Source organism: Pteropus alecto, unplaced genomic scaffold (genome assembly GCF_000325575.1).
Source record: "Pteropus alecto unplaced genomic scaffold, ASM32557v1 scaffold7, whole genome shotgun sequence".
Lineage (NCBI taxonomy): Eukaryota > Metazoa > Chordata > Mammalia > Chiroptera > Pteropodidae > Pteropus > Pteropus alecto.
Genome location: NW_006494614.1, coordinates 331,150 through 348,515, shown reverse-complemented (window position 1 = coordinate 348,515; position 17,366 = coordinate 331,150). Strand labels below are relative to the sequence as shown.

At 31.9% G+C, this 17,366-nt stretch overlaps 1 protein-coding gene across 3 annotated transcripts in view; it reads left to right on the top strand.

Annotated features, from left to right (window-relative positions):
• Nucleotides 1-17,366, top strand: part of LOC102896341 (glutamate receptor ionotropic, kainate 2) — a 551,413-nt gene that overhangs the window by 305,125 nt on the left and 228,922 nt on the right. For all 3 annotated transcript variants that reach the window (XM_006926267.1, XM_006926268.1, XM_006926269.1), the window contains exon 7: nt 15,055-15,198. In XM_006926267.1, the coding sequence (XP_006926329.1) occupies nt 15,055-15,198 (144 nt within the window). The remainder of the gene's footprint in view (nt 1-15,054; nt 15,199-17,366) is intronic.

Sequence of the window (17,366 nt, the reverse complement as noted above, 5' to 3'; positions counted from 1 at the left end):
AAGCAATTAAAGTAAACACAATATCTGTGTGTATGTATATTTATAGATTTATGCTTTTGAGAATAATTACCTCTGAAGAAGTTTGGAGCACAGATGGTGGGCTCTAAAATATTTTACTGAATGGAATGCTAAACTATTATAATGCATTATAATAGAAATGTATTATTTTGTAATATGGGTATAAAAACTTTAACATTCGTCTGTAAATATCAATGAATATAGCTCCAGAAAATAATTTTAATAGTATTACAATATTCGGTTATGTAAATGTAACATAAATTGCTTACCTTTATGAGGAACATTTAGGATGCTGTATTTTTTAAAACTATAAACCACATTGTAATGCACGTATTTGTATGTACATCTATGTGTACTTGTCTTTTTGTTACTGTGAAGTAAATTCCCCAAGTGAAATAATAGTGTCCTAGTTTGTGCTTGACACATATTTCCAGATCGTTTTCCGGAATGGTATTACCTATTTTTACTGGCACCCTACTATGGGAACCAACACATTATTATGTACCTGTATCTGGTAAGGAAGTTGTGATTTCTTGTACTAGAAATTTTACTGATTCACTCTCACCTTTGGATCAGGAACGTAAGTTCATATCATCAAATGAAAAGTGTCTTTTCAATAATGAAAAGCTTTGGATGAAGCTGTCTTTTCAATGATCTTAGTTTCATAGAGCAGACTGCACTGTCTTAACATGAGTAGAGCTAGTCTCTAAAGTAGATGCTAACATGCTGTTTAGGCATGCTATACATAGTAGCAATTTATATTATAAAGTGTCATGGGTTAGCAACAAATTCAAAATCTTTGAAATTTGATAGACCTGGGTTCACATCTGGGTGATTTGAGCCTCAGCTCTCTGGAATCTATTACTTACATTATTAGATTTTTAAAGAAAACTAAGTCAAATAATATCTATTAAGTGCCTAGCATACTGCCGTATTGTGGGCCTTATAGAAAGTAATCTTTTGACCAAATAACTTCTTTGTAAAATATTTACTTTCTTTCTGATTAAAAAAAAAAATAAGGCAATATTATCCATGGAGTATAGTTAAAAACTGATATAATAAGCTAAAGTGATAGCTAATATGTTTTTTACTGTGGCTTTTCATATCTGTAGTAAACTTCACTCTTTTAAATTTTAGTTAAAGATAGTCCTTGTGATTCAGCTAATTTCAAAGAATAATAAAATAAAAGTAAACATTATTCTTCTACTTTGCATGATGAGTATGTGTAATACCTTTGTACTGGTTTCCTTGGGAACAAAAGTAGGTGCAAATGCCTAAGTATAAAATGTGTTGAATTTTGTTCAGCATTTAACATAGAATAATGACACTTAAGTTTGTAATTTTTTCCTAAAAATGCAATCACATTTAAATATGAATTAGATAGCCCATATTTAAGAGGTAAGGAAGGAAAAGGAAGACACTGTAGGATATATGATTGTATAAAACAGGAATGGAGGGACTCAGAATCAGAAATGCAAAAGAACAGAAAAAATATCATCTGATGTCATGAACTCTAGAACAACAGGCGTCTACTCAGTAGTTAACAGCCTTGCACTGAGGTGCCTTGGTCATACTCAGATGCCCTCCTAAGATCTGAGTATATGCATGCTTTGTTTATAGACACTCTTTGTTAACAGCATTGCACTGAGGTGCCTTGGTCATACTCAGATGCCCTCCTAAGATTTGAGTATATGCATGCTTTGTTTATAAGACAATCTTTCATGAGATCCCCTAAATCTAGGCCATGAGCTAAACTCAAGGATAAAGTTGAACAATTTCTGAATGTCTTTTAATTTGAATTTCTTTTTCTTACAGCTTTATCAAATTTCCGTGTTTCAACTAAAAAAGAAAGAATAATTTTAAGCTATTTTCTGTCTTTACTGCCTCATTAATTCTAAAACTTCTTTTTGTTTCTCTCGTGATCATTCTTACTATACCTATCAAGAAATTTCTAATATCTTCTTGCTGTTAATTTCTCTGAGGAATTGCTTGCTATTCCTTCTGGCTTTCTTCTGAGTCCCTGCCAAACATTATACGCCCTTCTTACTTTGGCTGTAGCTGTTCAGTTGTCAAATCCAGTGAGTGAAAAATATCAAACTATTTTTTCTCCTGAGTAAAGTGTTATCACCCTTACCTCACGCTCTTTGTCTACTTTGAATTAATTTCCTGAATGGCATAGAATTCAGTGCAAAAAAAAAATTGTTGAAATGAAAGTATTTTATGTCTTGGTTTCTGATTTATAATTTGTTTCATCAAGTATAAAACTCAAACATATAAATGTCAAGAGTTAACTGTTATAGCTTAATCGGTCATTTCCAATTTTGATGTCGGTTTATTAACCTACTGACTTAAAGGGCATCATAGAGTATTAGTTTGCATTTGGTTCTGGAGTACTCTATGATTTCTGCCTTAATAATGTTCACAGCAGTGTACCATTAAAGTTTTCTGCTACAGTTCACATTCCAATTGTCCTTGGACCTGTATAATTCACAGTAGGTAAGATAATGTTGATTCAGATAAACTTTGATCCATGTATTTTGGCACACATAGGGTATACTCCTATGTCATTTCACAGCTGTCTCATTTTGTGCTTTTTGTAAGTGTAACCAATTACAATATCTTAGTAGTTATGTAACATTTTCCTACTATTCAATGTTTTTCTACAAAAAAATAAAGATCTTAATAATTATGACGATAGTTATACATTTAGTGAATTTATTTAATATAACAATTATATTTTCTAGTACTTTCATGTACATAATTATATATGGCCTGCTTTTACATACATCTTATTTTTCTTTTTATGTATATCTCAACTCTGTGAAGAGGTGGGAGAGTAATAATCTCATTTTGCCTTAAGAAAACTGAAGCCTAAAACTGTATTATTCAAGGTTCTTTTCAATCTAGTTATCTAAAATTCTGTTAAAATTAGTTAATAGTAAAATAAAATCACATTGTTCTTCTAGTTTGTAAAATACAGGATAACTGTCATCAAATATGGTTGAATCTAGGTACACAAAGAAAGTAATGAACAGATTCCTTTGTCTCTCACCTCCACTTTTGTCTCTATTGGCTTCATTCTCAGACAAAGATACAGAGGTGGCTTCAAGGCGCATATCTACTGGTACAGAGCTACAGGAGAAAAAAATGTGCCACTTTTCCAATGGCTCCTTCGAAAGGCCTGAGTTTAACTGATGAGCCAAGCTTGTGTTACTTGGCCACGCCTGAAGCAGTGGTTGTTACCAGTCTGGGAAATAGGAGTTTGGGTCAAGAAATGGGCTCAGGGGAAGAAGGTTCTGCTGCAATAAGAGATGCTAAGGAGACAAAACAATAAATCCCATCAAAGATGTTATATGACTTGATTAGAATCACACTTCTGGTCTTCTGAGTGTCGTGTTCTACTCTTTTAGTCTTATATTTAGATTACTTTAAGATAAAATGATATGTAAAATCTTTAAATTAATTCCATAAAAGTACAAGCATATTCTAATTGTCTGAAAGGAGATGTTAAAAATCTTAGAATATGAGTAATCTTTAAATTAAAAAAAAGCTAGTGAGAATTAAGGTTCGCCTTTTATCCTTGACCCCATCATTTCTTCCGACTTTTGTTTTCATAGCTTTTTCTCATTCCTTTTGTGTTTGAAGTTATGGATGTTAGCAGAAAAAATTTTTCAAATAATGACTCTTTCTAATATATCAATAGATAAGCATGACTTCAGACAAAATTAGATTCCTCTATATTATCCTACATATGGCATTATATTAAGAATGTTCTTTTTTTGTTTGTTTTTCCCACCTGCTATGAATATCCCAAAGGTCTAAATCACCTTTGATTCTCATTTTTATTATCCAAGGTCTTAATTGTATTTGATGTCAATAACACAATAATGACACTTATAAAAGTTATTGAATGAGTGAATCAAACTGTAAAGCACCTACAGACAAATGAAAAAAGACAATTGAAAAGTATATGTTCTTATGGGAAAAGAGATATTCAAGAATCCTATGAATATATAAGCAAAGGCATTTTCCTGTGACAATAAAACAATAACTAATTAAATCAATGTATTTTCAAAGTAGGGAATAATTATTTTGGTTAAAGTAGTGAAGAGATAGAATGTCTTCAAGTTAGGAATCTAAGATACACTGTAAAATATGAATATGAAAATCAATGTTTAGTTTTTTCCTCAAAGACCTCTGTGAGTTACATGTTATTGAATTGGCTTCAACTCCTGGCGACCCTATAAATGAGTGATGCCCATGAAGTTCTGTTTTCAGTACAGCTTTGATCAGCTCCTGTAGATCCCTATGGCTCCTTTTTTATGGAATGAATTTGTCCCATATTTGGTCTTTCTCTTTCTCTCTGCCTCTATTTTTCTCAGCATTATTGTCTTTTCTGAAGAAAAAGGCATGGTATTCCCCAAGAGGGACAGCTTCAGTTTGGTCATTTTTGACTCCAGCAATGTTTCAGGCTTAAATTGATCTAGGACCCACTTGATTGTCTTTCTGGTGGTCCAAGGTATCTGTACAGCTCTCCTCCAACACCATATTTTAAATGAATATATATATTTTTAATCAGCTTCCTTCACTGTCCAATTTTCACATTCACACATCATAAATGCAAAGGTGTGAATGATCTTAGCTTTGGTCTCTAATAACATCTTTGCTCTTGGTGATCTTTTCAAATTCTTCCATTGCTACCTTTCCAAAGTAAGTAAAACATTTAATAATTTCCATATCTTCACTATCTATGTTAAAGTTGTGTATTTTCTCTGTAGTCACGATTTTTGTCTTCTTGATGTTCAAATATAGTCTTGCTTTGGTCCTTTCTTCTTTCACTTTCAACAGAATTTATTTCAAATCATTGTTACTTTCAACTAGTAAGATGGTATCACCTGTATATCTTGTTATTGATATTTCTTCTACCAATTTCACTCCTCCTTCCTCTGAGTCTAGCCCAATTTTTCATATGATATGTTCTGCATACAGCCTAAACAAACAGAGAAATAAAATGTACCCTTTTCTGACACCTCTGCCTAATCAAAAGTGATATTATCAGTTGCTAACCTACTAGGGATTGTCACTATGCTTTATAATGACATATTTAAAAATCTTTATAGTTTACACTTTTGTAAATTCATTTTACTTAATCTTTACAACTCCTGCTTGTTTTAAAGATGAGGAAATGAAGTTAAGAAAGATGACTTCCTATGGCAACCAATAAGTTACAATGCTAAAGCTCTACGTCCCATTAACTTTCCACGAAAATTTTACTTTCTCACATTTCTCTGAGAAGTTATTATTCCAATTTCTTTATAGAGTCATAAGTACAATATAAAAAGCTAAACATACAATGAGAACATAAAAATCATAAAGGTTATATATTAATATGATTGCATATCTACTGTTCTATTTTTCTAAGAAATGTCTATATTAATATCTATATTCTTCAAATCATGATTAAAAATAGATCTGTACTATAATTTAATTTTTAGTTTGGATAAATTTTATAGGAAGTCTTAAGTTCTCAATTTTCACGGGCATTTAGAATTAGCATTTACATGAACATTTAAACTCCTGAATCCATATTTCTGGTATTTATATTTGGTATACATACTCCTGGATATCAAATTAGAAAAAATCAATCAGTTAATAACATAAAAATCTATTTCATTTATCATATTGAAAATAGTAAATATAAATAATATTGATAAATATAAATTTAAATGCACAAAATTAATTTAAGCACCAAATATCAAGATAATTAGATGTATTGTAGACCAGCTGGAAGTGCAAAGAATACGTCCCTTTGATATTGACTCTTCTCTAGATCAATAGCAGTTCCAAATGTAGCACAAAGCAGGCAAGATTTAACAGGGCCAAAATTATTAAGGCTAGTATGTTGTTGCTAGAGAGTTCACTAACAATCCCATCAATACAGTGTGGTTCATGGACGTTAGTAAGAGCTTCATGGAACATTTTAAAAGAGAATGAGGTATCTCAACGGACTGATCTTAGTGGAAAAAATTTAATTAGGTAATAATAATCACATTAATTAAATGAAACTTTTAATTGAAAACCTGTTGGCATTTTCTAACCTGCTTCACAGCTATCCATTAACATTTATATTTAAAAAGTGAAGAGTTTATCTACATGGTGTTGGAGAAACATTTAAACATCTTGGAATCTGTATATAAATGTTTAAAGAAGTTTAGAAAGTGTGGTAGTAAAAGCAAATAGGATTTTCTGCTTGGAAATGGTGCATTTTAAAGATATATTTAGGAAAGAAAGAAAATTATATAGAAAATATTTATGGTAAATACATATAATTCTTGGAAAGAATGCAAAATAGTCATCTGGTAAAGCTTTCACAATTGCAACATTAACACTCCATGGACTGAATTTCTTACTTTATAGAACTCTAAACGCTTTCAGGGAAATAATGAGGTTTGTAAAATTATCTTGTTGAATGTTGTTAAGGAAAGTGGCATCCAGCAAGAGTTCTTGCAAGATTGAAAGTCCAAAATTGTATAATACAAATATAAAGGACCAATGAAAACTCTTATTGTCAAAATTAGCATAGGCCATATTTTAGGCTATGTTTTACTAGTTGTTCAAAATAGGTTAATTAATTATCGCTATTTTTTTGGTAGCTTTTAGCTTGAACCAGAGGACATATGTTTAAAGAGACATAGACATGTATTCAAATTCAAAAATTCAAAGAAACATCGAACAAATAGATCCATTAATTATTGATGGCATTAATCCAGGCCCTGGCCCTTTCTCTGCTGAATCTCAGCAACACTATCATCCAGTACTGTCTCCTTCACTTGTTCTTTAGAGCATTGCTGAACTCGAATTTTCTTCCTAACTCATCAATTTGACTGTGAGGCTGAACCCATTATATTATTTTCCCTTCTTCTGTTCCTTTCTTTTATCTTCTCTTTAAGCTTTTATCCCTTTTAGCCCTCATGGGTCCTGAATCCCACACAGGTAGCTACAAAATTTATATTCCCTTTAAAGATATTTCATCACGCAGTTTCTGGAATCTCCTTTTATTCAACTAATTGGCAATATAGAAATCTCTCTGGTTAGTTTAAAAATGCAAAGTATAGGTATATCCGTGTTCTGACTCTGTAAGTGGATATGAAAGAAGATAAAATACTGGCATATGAGTGAATGACTTCGAATAAGAGAGAAAGGGTTTTAGTTTTCCTTTGTAGAGTATCAGAAGGCCAGGGTGGGTTTTAATATGGGTGAGAAGTTTAAGAGTGAAGTTAAAATAAATAGACTATAATACAAGTATTGGCAGGTTTTAATGGGCTAGACAGGAATTTTGTTAAGTGTCAACACAGACAATAGCTGAAGAAAATGACTTTTCATTTCCTTTATTTATTAATTTGTATGAAATGTTGAGACAAAAGCTTATATAAATGCACAAGCATAAAAATTTATGGGATAAAGATAGATAAATTACACTTATAGTTATATTATGAAAGCCAAAATAAAATAGGAATGAAATGTGTTTTCTAGAATACAACTGTAAGCCACAGGACATCTTAAAATCCACTGGTGCTGGCCCCTCCTCTTACAAATGAAAAAAGTGAAGACTAGAAAAAAATACAACACAAATTTATCCAAGTTCACATTGCTGGTGTGTAATTATCTGTCCAACAGTAGCCCTTTGTTTAGTAACAAATGCAAGACACTATAATATTTTACCACATATTAATTCTTTAATTCTAAATATGTCAGGTTATGCTTATTATTCAGTAATTTTTTTTTTGAGCTCTGAATTGTGGTGTTGTATACACACCACATTTTATAGGAATCAAATATTGTTGCATGATAATTTCCTTTCTGCTCCTTCTCCTTCCAGAACTTGATCTACTTTCTTGAACAGCATGAAGCCTGTTCCTTCATTTAGGCTAACAGTGGTGTAAAAAGGTTGAAACATTATACTTTCTAAACCAATTCCTTGTTTTGGATAGTATCCATGTTGAAGAGATTACCGCTCTTTTGGTGATCATCATCATCATCATCATCATCTAACACCTGCCTATACACCATGTACCAGGGATTGTGCATACTGCTTTAATGTATTATCTCATGCAATCTGTGCAGTCCACACAGCTGCTGGTAAAGAACTGTGTTTCAGAGTAGTACAAAGAACCGGCAACAGAGAAAGCATAATGGCAGCTGCAGTGTAACTGGGAGAATTGTCTCTGACAATTGGCTCCCGACTGGGTCTGAGGGCATTTCTTCATCAGTCCCTCACTTCAGTTAGCACCTGCTCTGTGCCGGGCAGAGTGCTCGGTACAGTGTGCCAGCTGAATGAGTGAACACCAGCCTGTCTTCCATGTGTGACCCTCACTCTTGCTCAGGGTAGGTGATTCTCTGTCCCATTTAGCCCTGTGCTGACTGTGCAAGAAGCTTCAGAGGTCAGAATTTACCACTTCCCCACCACCCTTAATATCTGCATCTTCTAATTAAAGAATCAATATCTGTAATAGTTTTCCACCTGAGACTGTCTGTTTTTTAAAAGTGATTTTTTCCAATAAGGAACTGATATAGCAGATCATCATTTTTTATTTCCAATTATAAAATGAGGAAACAAGGCAAAGGGGATTTAAATTTATTTTGATTATTTGTTTTATATAAAAGATCAAGTCAATGAAAGAGTCAGAATTCATAAACTTAAATCCCATTTATTAGATTGTTCTGCTCTTTGTGCTATGAACTATACTTCAGATGGGAATTCATAAATGAACAAAATCTGAGATGTAGGAGTTCCAGAATGGATCTGCCACCTGCCAGCTAGCATTCAGATCTCAAAGGAGACCTGCCTGCACTTGTTTAATGGAAAGATAAATGTGTTCGAAGAACTGTTACTATAAATTCACTTAGAAATGGGATAGAAGCTGTACTCACATTCCTTCCAGGTCTGAATTGCTGGCAGATTTGGTTCACCGTACCTCCGAGAGGTAATACATTCTAGCTAGATGGCAAAGTATGACTGTTGTTCAGAACTCCATAATACCTGTTTCTTTTACAGTTTAAATGATGCTTAAGTTGGAGGGTTCTAGAATAAAATGAAATCTTCTCAGAAAAGTGCATGACTACTTTTTTATTTTTAATAGCTGTATTGGAGTAAAATGGACATACTATAAACTTTCCAAATTTAAATTATATAATTTTATAAGTTTTGACGTATGTATATACCCATTTTACTGTCACTACAATCAAAATATAAACAGATAGTACAACACTCTTAAGAATGATTGATTACATTTAAATGTAAATTATTGCGTACAGCACTGGGTGTGTTTGGAGCCCAGGTTAAGGACTCAAACATGCACGAAGTGCTTAAGCAAAATGACAGTCACAAACATAATTCTGCTAGTCAATATAGAGAAAATAAGTTGAAAAGGCTGTTACCTGAGAGACAGAGCATTCCAAGAGACTGTCCTTTCATTGGAAAGGAAAATAACTTTGATAATTTTTGAAGTTTTTAGTATATCTGAGAGATTTTATGTACCAATATTCTCTTCTGATTGTATGTAGTTCAGAATTGTCATTTCTAAGTATTTGCTTCATGCTCCATGCAAATAAAAGCTATTTTAATTTTTCTAACTCCTAGAATATCTATCCTAGAACTTTACAAAGTAAATGTTTAATGGTGACGATTATAGTGATCAGAAACAGAAATAACATATGTACTCAACATGGACATACTTGGTAATGCTGCTTAGCATTAGATTCTTCTGTAAATGAACTCTAACTACATTTTAACTATTCACAGCATTCTTTATTATTCCTGCTTTTACATATTGTTTAATGGTTCGATTATACATATAAAATCAAAAATATTAAACAGTGGCGATTTTTATCATTTGAAATGTTTGAGAACATCTGATTTCCCTGATTTTTCAATTATTTAAAAATGTATAGTGGACTTTTCCAGAGCATAAAAGAAATGTAGGCATATTTCATTGTTCTTTCAATACTTTAAAGTCTCATCAGACATGAGGTTACTTGAAATAGATGAAATAGCGCTGGGTGACTAAACCAATTTCAGTGGCAATAGCTCAGCTATAGAAATTAGCATTTGTCACTCTTCCATTTGCGTCTCTGTTGCACACTCCATGTCTAAAAGTAATTAGACTAAGTATAACATAAATGCAGCAATATGATGGTGACATGGTTAATGTATAATTAAAATGTATATAAAGGTACTTATGATCTTTTAAGCCACCGTGTAGAAAGATCACTACAAATTTAGTGAAATGTGTAGGAATATATTGCACAATTTCAAAAGTTTGCAAAACAGTTTTTGACTGATAGAAATTTTTGTGGGTTAACTAACTTACTTTGGAAAGAGAAATAAAGTTCCAATTTCAATCTAGTCTGAGATAGGCTCTCAAGGGGGCTTCAATTGCTATTGCTAGATGCTTAACCTAGCAATGAGGCGTGGAAGTTTGCACTTAGCCATCTTTATCTATCTAGTTGCACTTTCTTCTGGACTATATTCCCAGGGTGAACAGATGTTCTAGCTTTCTGATACATGTGATCTATTTATATATCAATGAGTAATTATACTTGGAAGACAGAAAATAGAACAGATTGTTTTGTCTTCACCGCCGATTTTTTTTGCTCTGCTAAGCGTTTGTCTTTGCAGCTTAGAATGTGAATGACTACAACTTTACCTAACCCCCTCATATGAATTTTAATAGCCCTATTGAACACACATTTCATTTAATTTCATTGGTTAAATTATAGTTATGTTGAACCCTGAAGCTTTCTTTAGAGATATCTTTGATGTATAAAGAAAAGAATCTGACTTGAGAACCAAGTGAACTTTAACTTGAATCTCAGCTCAGAGACATACTTACTCTCTATGGGACCTGGGGATATAATTGTCTGATATTCAGCAGAGCCTCCAAGAATATGAGACTTGCTACCATCAATTTCCCCTCCGTTGTCTCTTACAGTTTTGGCTTAGGAATATGGCTTTAGGGAGGTAGTTGGTTATGATAGTTTGGATGGTGATTCTAATAATAGGTGGTTCTAATAATAGGCCTTGCCTGAGTCTTGTTTTAAAGTCTTGTTTCTGAATCTTATTTCTGCTAGGGTCTTGTTATGATACTTCGAATGGTAGCTAAGAGCTAAACTTTGCTTGAGTCTTGTTTTCTTAGTCTTGTTTCTCAAGGTGATGAGACCTTGAGAGAATTACTTTAATTTTGCCGTTTCAGTTTTCTCCTCTCTAAAATGGTAATAGAGAGATCACCTAAAACATGGTCTTTGTGAGAACACATATAAAGAAATGAACAGTTGTGTGGCATAGAATAAGCATGCAATGTGACTTAATAGTAATAGTAATATAAAAGTGATGACAAAATAATTAACCTATATGTCTCCCCTACTTTTCTCCTCTTCTGTTCTACCTCTCCCTTCTTTCCTCCTATTTTCCACCAAGAGAAGAGTCAAGGCAAGGGATTATAGAGTCAGTATGAGAGAGTGGAAGATTTAGCAAGAGCAGCTCAATCAATCTCTACAATTTAGAGCTAAGGGTAAGAGAGGCCCTTTAAATCTGATCTTGAAAACATACTCTAGGACCTCTGCCTTCTAAAAAAATCTGCTGAGCAGCAACTGTATAGAGGAAATCTCCTTTCATAAAATTGTTCTTGGTTAATTTTACTAACTTCCTAACTAACTTATTATTGACTCAATCCCATACATTGATGTATTTCTTTTTTGTGAATTTATATTTATCAATTCTTTACAATCTATACTTTTCCTTACTTGGCAGTGCATTTTTATTATGTAAATATTTATTGCTTATAAAAAGGAATACAGATTAATACATTTAAGTATTTATTGAAATTTCTTATATTTTATAACTTCAAAATCACTTAAACTATTTTGGTTTATTAAACGTAGAGCACTGAGCAAAATCCTAGAGAGAAGGTTGTAAACTCTGGACACATTGCCTGAATTCAAATCCAGATTCACCTCCACATGCTATAATCTTAGGCCAGTTACTTAACTGTTCTCTGCCTCAATTTCCTATTTGATAAGAACTCAATGGATTTTCAATTGGATGATGGTCATGAGAAATAAAGGAAATGATGTAAAGAGAATGTCACACACATAGTAAATACTGAACAAATGTTAATTAATACCATTACTAATATAAGATAGATTTTCAAACATGCATTTTTGTAAAAATAAGAAAAACATTTTTGAAACACTAGAATTTTCTCACAACTTTTCAAAGGTGGAACAATTTGCATATGTACAATTTTGCAAAGAAGAAAAAAAGTGAGTCTGACAGGATATCAAATTTAAATGGAAAATAAGTCCATATTATCACATAAAACAACTAGTCTAAAAGTAGGAAAAGGAAAAGCACCTTAAACTGATGAAAATACATACAGCACAGTTTCAGAAGTTCCATTTATAGCTTTAACATAAATTGGCATATTTTAAACTGGGAATTCAAGAAGTAATTCGGTCAACAATTTTTTAACTACTTGCTATTTTTTCTTCAGTATTTAACTTATAGTTTCATAAATACTGTCTTTTTTATAATTACACTTAAAATCGCAAATCTCAAATAGTTTTATTATCAACTAGTATTTCTTCTGATCTTGAAGTTGAAACTATGTACCAAAAATGATTTTTTAAATTTTGAATTAGGTATAATTCCTTCCTAGGATTGTCATTTAAGATAAATTCTTATTCTAAGGTTTTCATATAAAATTTACATAAGATCATGTAAGTGAGTAGTAAAGCATGGCAGGATAGTAGATATTCATAGTCTGTTCTTTTGTGGAAATAGATAAAAATTTTCATCTTGGGAATAACTGCAGTGGTGTTTAGTAAACTTCCATCTTAAGCTAAAAAATCAAGAAAAAGAAAAATTAAAATTCTCATTACTAATTCAAAGAGTAATCACCGGTATCATTTTAGTGTATTTTCTTCTCTTTGATTTCTTTTTTTAGTTCTTGTTCATATAGCATGCAATATGGTGGTTAAGAATAGAAGCTATGAGCAGAGAAGCTATTTAAATCTAGGCCTCTCTCTAATTCTTAACTGTGTGACATTGGTTAGTTATCTCACTTCTCTCTACCTTGGTTTTTCCATCTGTAAAATGGGAACAATAGTAGTGTTTTTATTAAATCATTATCATGAGTGTTAAATAAGTTAAAAAGCCTATATTGAGTACTTATAAAGATATATTTAATGGTTTATACTGGAAATACAATTCTGTATAATCTATTTTTACATTTAGCATATCACATGCAATTTCTGATCGAACTATTTTTCAAACTATGATTTTTAATGATTATATAAAATATCATTGTGATATTTTTATTTTTTCTCATTTTGAACATTCAATAGGTTTCCACTTTTATCTATTTTTTTTTTTTAACTGAGTGATGTATGTAGGCTTTGTTCTTATCTCTGATTTTCTTAGAGTAATTACTGGGTTAAAAAGAACATAGATTTTTTTAAGGCTCCTTTGTGGTTCAAATTGCAAAATTGCCCTTTATCTTTCATTTAGTAGTGTCTGCAAGTGTTTATTTCTCTATACTTTGTTAACAGTGATATTTAAAACATATTCATTTTATTTTGATATATCTTTCATAACTTGGTAACTATTTATATGACCATCTATGTGGTATATGAAATATGTCCTCTGAATGTTAACTCAAGCCAAGGACAAATATCAGTCTAAACCTCAGGCTCATGATGCATGCCTGTATCAATCCCACTATTCTGGCTTTCACTATGCAGCCATCAGAATATGTGAAAGTAGTTAGCTGATATTTACAAAATAAAGGTTATGAATCTCAGCTATCTACCGCCAAGATTTATGAACTATAAAATGGCATTATTATTATGTTCTGTCACTGCATTGTGCTATTTAGCTCTCTTCCATTTTATGTGATAGAGCTCCTTAGGATCCATTTGCATGAAAGCTACCGTGTGTACTCATTTTGTATTATATTGTGGTAAACGCTATAATCTACAGGGTTCCTATTCATTTTGTAATTCATTTCACAGCTCACTAATTGTGTGAATGAGAAGAGGAAATATATGCTTTTATTCTGAAGCATGCCAAGCAGATGGCCCAAAGTTCATTGCTCCCAGCACTGTCAGTGTGGCCCTCTTCTGTAGGTAGTGAGCCTGGCATCGATCTGTCAAACACAATGTGAGGGTCCATTTAACACAGAATCTGACAGTCGCTGAGCTTCTGGTTTGTTATGACTTATAAACATTTTTTTCTTTTTGCATCAACCTCTAAAGTGGTCAGTCATTTGAGCAGGTGCAAACACAGTAGAATTCATATTCATTTTACTTGAGAAGCCAAAATGAATTTTCATTCATATGGAAATTTTGAGAAAAGAAAACAGTAGAGGGGATTAAGCTTAGTTTCTTGAAAAGGGATTAATACTTGTATTGAGATTCAGAACTGTAGCTTCATTTCTGAGATTGAAGCTTTTGAAGAATTGAATCGAAAAGATTAGGGTTTATATTTTTAAGTTTTTAGGTAAATCTCCCATCAAATCTCTTTTTTTGTTCCCGTACAAGGAAATTGGTTACTTATTTATTGTTATATACAATATGTAATTTTATGTAGACATTCAGTATGTTGGCAGTTGCTTTCACTGTGTGTATGTCTGTGTAATGAGAGGGTAAGACAGAGACAGATGTAGTAACAAAAATGGAATAATGAATGTCTTCACACATTTCTAACATCAACAGAGATACTAGACAATATAAAATGGGGTTATCACTTCCAGGAAGGAAGGGTCGGTCAAATGTTCTAACGGAGCTGGTATAGTAATTGGATCATATAATATCTTATCTAAGAGAACCAGAGCATGCGAAAATACTGTTTTCTTCCTAATATGAAGAAAAACTGGGTACATATTTCTCTCACCTCTTTCTTCTCTCTACTTCCAAATTGCCCATCATGGGTTTCACATGTTGTATTGACTCCATATTTCCTTTTTTCTTGGCTTTCAGACGGATGCCGCTCTCATGTATGATGCTGTTCACGTGGTGTCTGTGGGCGTGCAACAATTTCCCCAAATGACAGTCAGCTCCTTGCAGTGTAATCGACACAAACCCTGGCGCTTCGGGACCCGCTTTATGAGTCTAATTAAAGAGGTATGTTAGGAAATGCAAGTCTGCCTTGTTTCTTTTGTCCTCAAGATGACTGCATTAAGAGTATTGAAGTTTTCCTAATCGGTGACCTTTTGCTGTTACCATTTAAATTAAACTTTCTTTTTCCATACAAGCAAAATTAACATTTTTACTAAATAATATGGCATAAAAGGGGGAAAATTACATGGTAAATAAATGAACATCCTTGAAAATATCTATAATTGTGTAAACAGATGAAAATCTGTGATCTATAGTTTATTATATTGTTAATTTCCCTTTCCTGAATCTTTATGTGCGTTTTTTTTTTCATTTATGTGGAGATATAGATGTTTAAACAATGTTTGTTTATATTTTAGGCAACAAAATATGTAATGAATTTTTAGTATGAATGCCATTCGCACTAAATTAAAAACAAGCTGTAAATCTTAAATTATTATTTAGATCTATGGTTCTTAGATATAGTGTCTAGTTATTTTAATTATATTAACAGTTAACATAAAACAATATATGGATTCATAAAAATGCAAAGCTTACTTCATATTGCATAATACAACCATTCTTATGGCCATACATCATTTCTTATTACATCTGTTATAGTTATAAATTAAGCAGGCCTATGGTGAGAAAAAAAGGGAAAATTCTTAAAAGTAAAGTGCGTGCACACACACACACACACACACACACACACACATAAAATTATATATATTGTCTTTATTGTTTATATTCTTCCTATCATGAAGGAAACTCCTTTGTCAACTTAGGATACTTTTCATTTGATTAAAATGGGAGTATTTATATGAAAGTTTAACTATGAAAGTTTAATCTTTGCTATGAAAAATCACAGGTATTTTTATCATAAGATTTTTCATTAATGGTATATAAGAAATCAGTTTATTATACAATAAATTATTCATCATGAAAATAAAAGTGCAAATAGGCTCATAATTAAGACTCTCCAGGTCCTTGGCAAAGAATATCAATGATTTTTCCTTGTCTAATTTTTATCAAACTCTTAGATGGTAAAATGATACTCTCTGAAGAATATACATTTCAATTATTACTCCACATTATACATTTACTTCTAGTTTAAAACAAACAGCATCAGAGAGTTGCAAACAGTGCACAGGTTGGGCTAGTTGAAAAAATATTTTTTGGAATGCAGCACTTGATTAATGAGGCATGTGTCAAACATCCCTATAGAAAGCAGTTGTATGAAACTCACTATTGTATTTATTGTAGGGTGTTACTGAGGACCTTGTCCACTAAATTACACTGTCCTCCTTCTGAGCACCAAAAGGAGACATTTCTCTCAGGTCTCAGTACCAGGAAAAGCTGTGCTTCTCCTGGGTATTTGGTATGTCTTAAATTATGGACCCCACATATTGTGTTTTCATCATATTTTCTTTATTCTGGTTGCTAGGAAGTTCAGAATTGAATTTGTGACTGAATTTTTTTAGTTGTAGAGTTTCACCTGATGTATATTTCCTTGTACTATCTCTATCCAAGATTTGTTTTACTATTCTTCACTTCTATTCCTATACCCTATGATAGCATTGTCTATTTTTATACTAATATGCATTTTTGTTAATTACTTGAAATTATTTTTTTTGGAAGCAGTTGGGTTAAAAATAATTGTTTTTCTTGTTGGAGATCGGTTAACATGTTTAAGCTCAGTGATGACACTTTGCAATATGAATATAGATATATATTATAATTTTTTTCTATTTTACTTGTAATTTATCAGCCTAAAACTATTTTACAATACTTACACATAACTACCCAAGAAACACATGAAGCCTAAGAAATATAGTAATGGTAATATTCATTTGTAATCCTTATTGAAATATGCCTCATGATCTACTGGGCTTTACCTCTTTTGGATCTTGATATATATTCTTTCAAACATGATAGTTGTGAATACATATTACATTATTTAAATTTTTCATATATAACAATTATCCCAAGCTATTTTCAAATGACATATAATGGGACATATATATTTTTGGCTATATAGCCAGCAGAATGGGAAACGTTTTATATTTTTGAAAAAGCCCAGATGTTTGCTCAACTTTGAGGGGTGAACCCATAATGTAAGTAGAAAATTATATTCTCACTTCTTTCTACAGGAAGTATAACTTGATGCAAATTTATTTTGATATATTTCTCCCAGT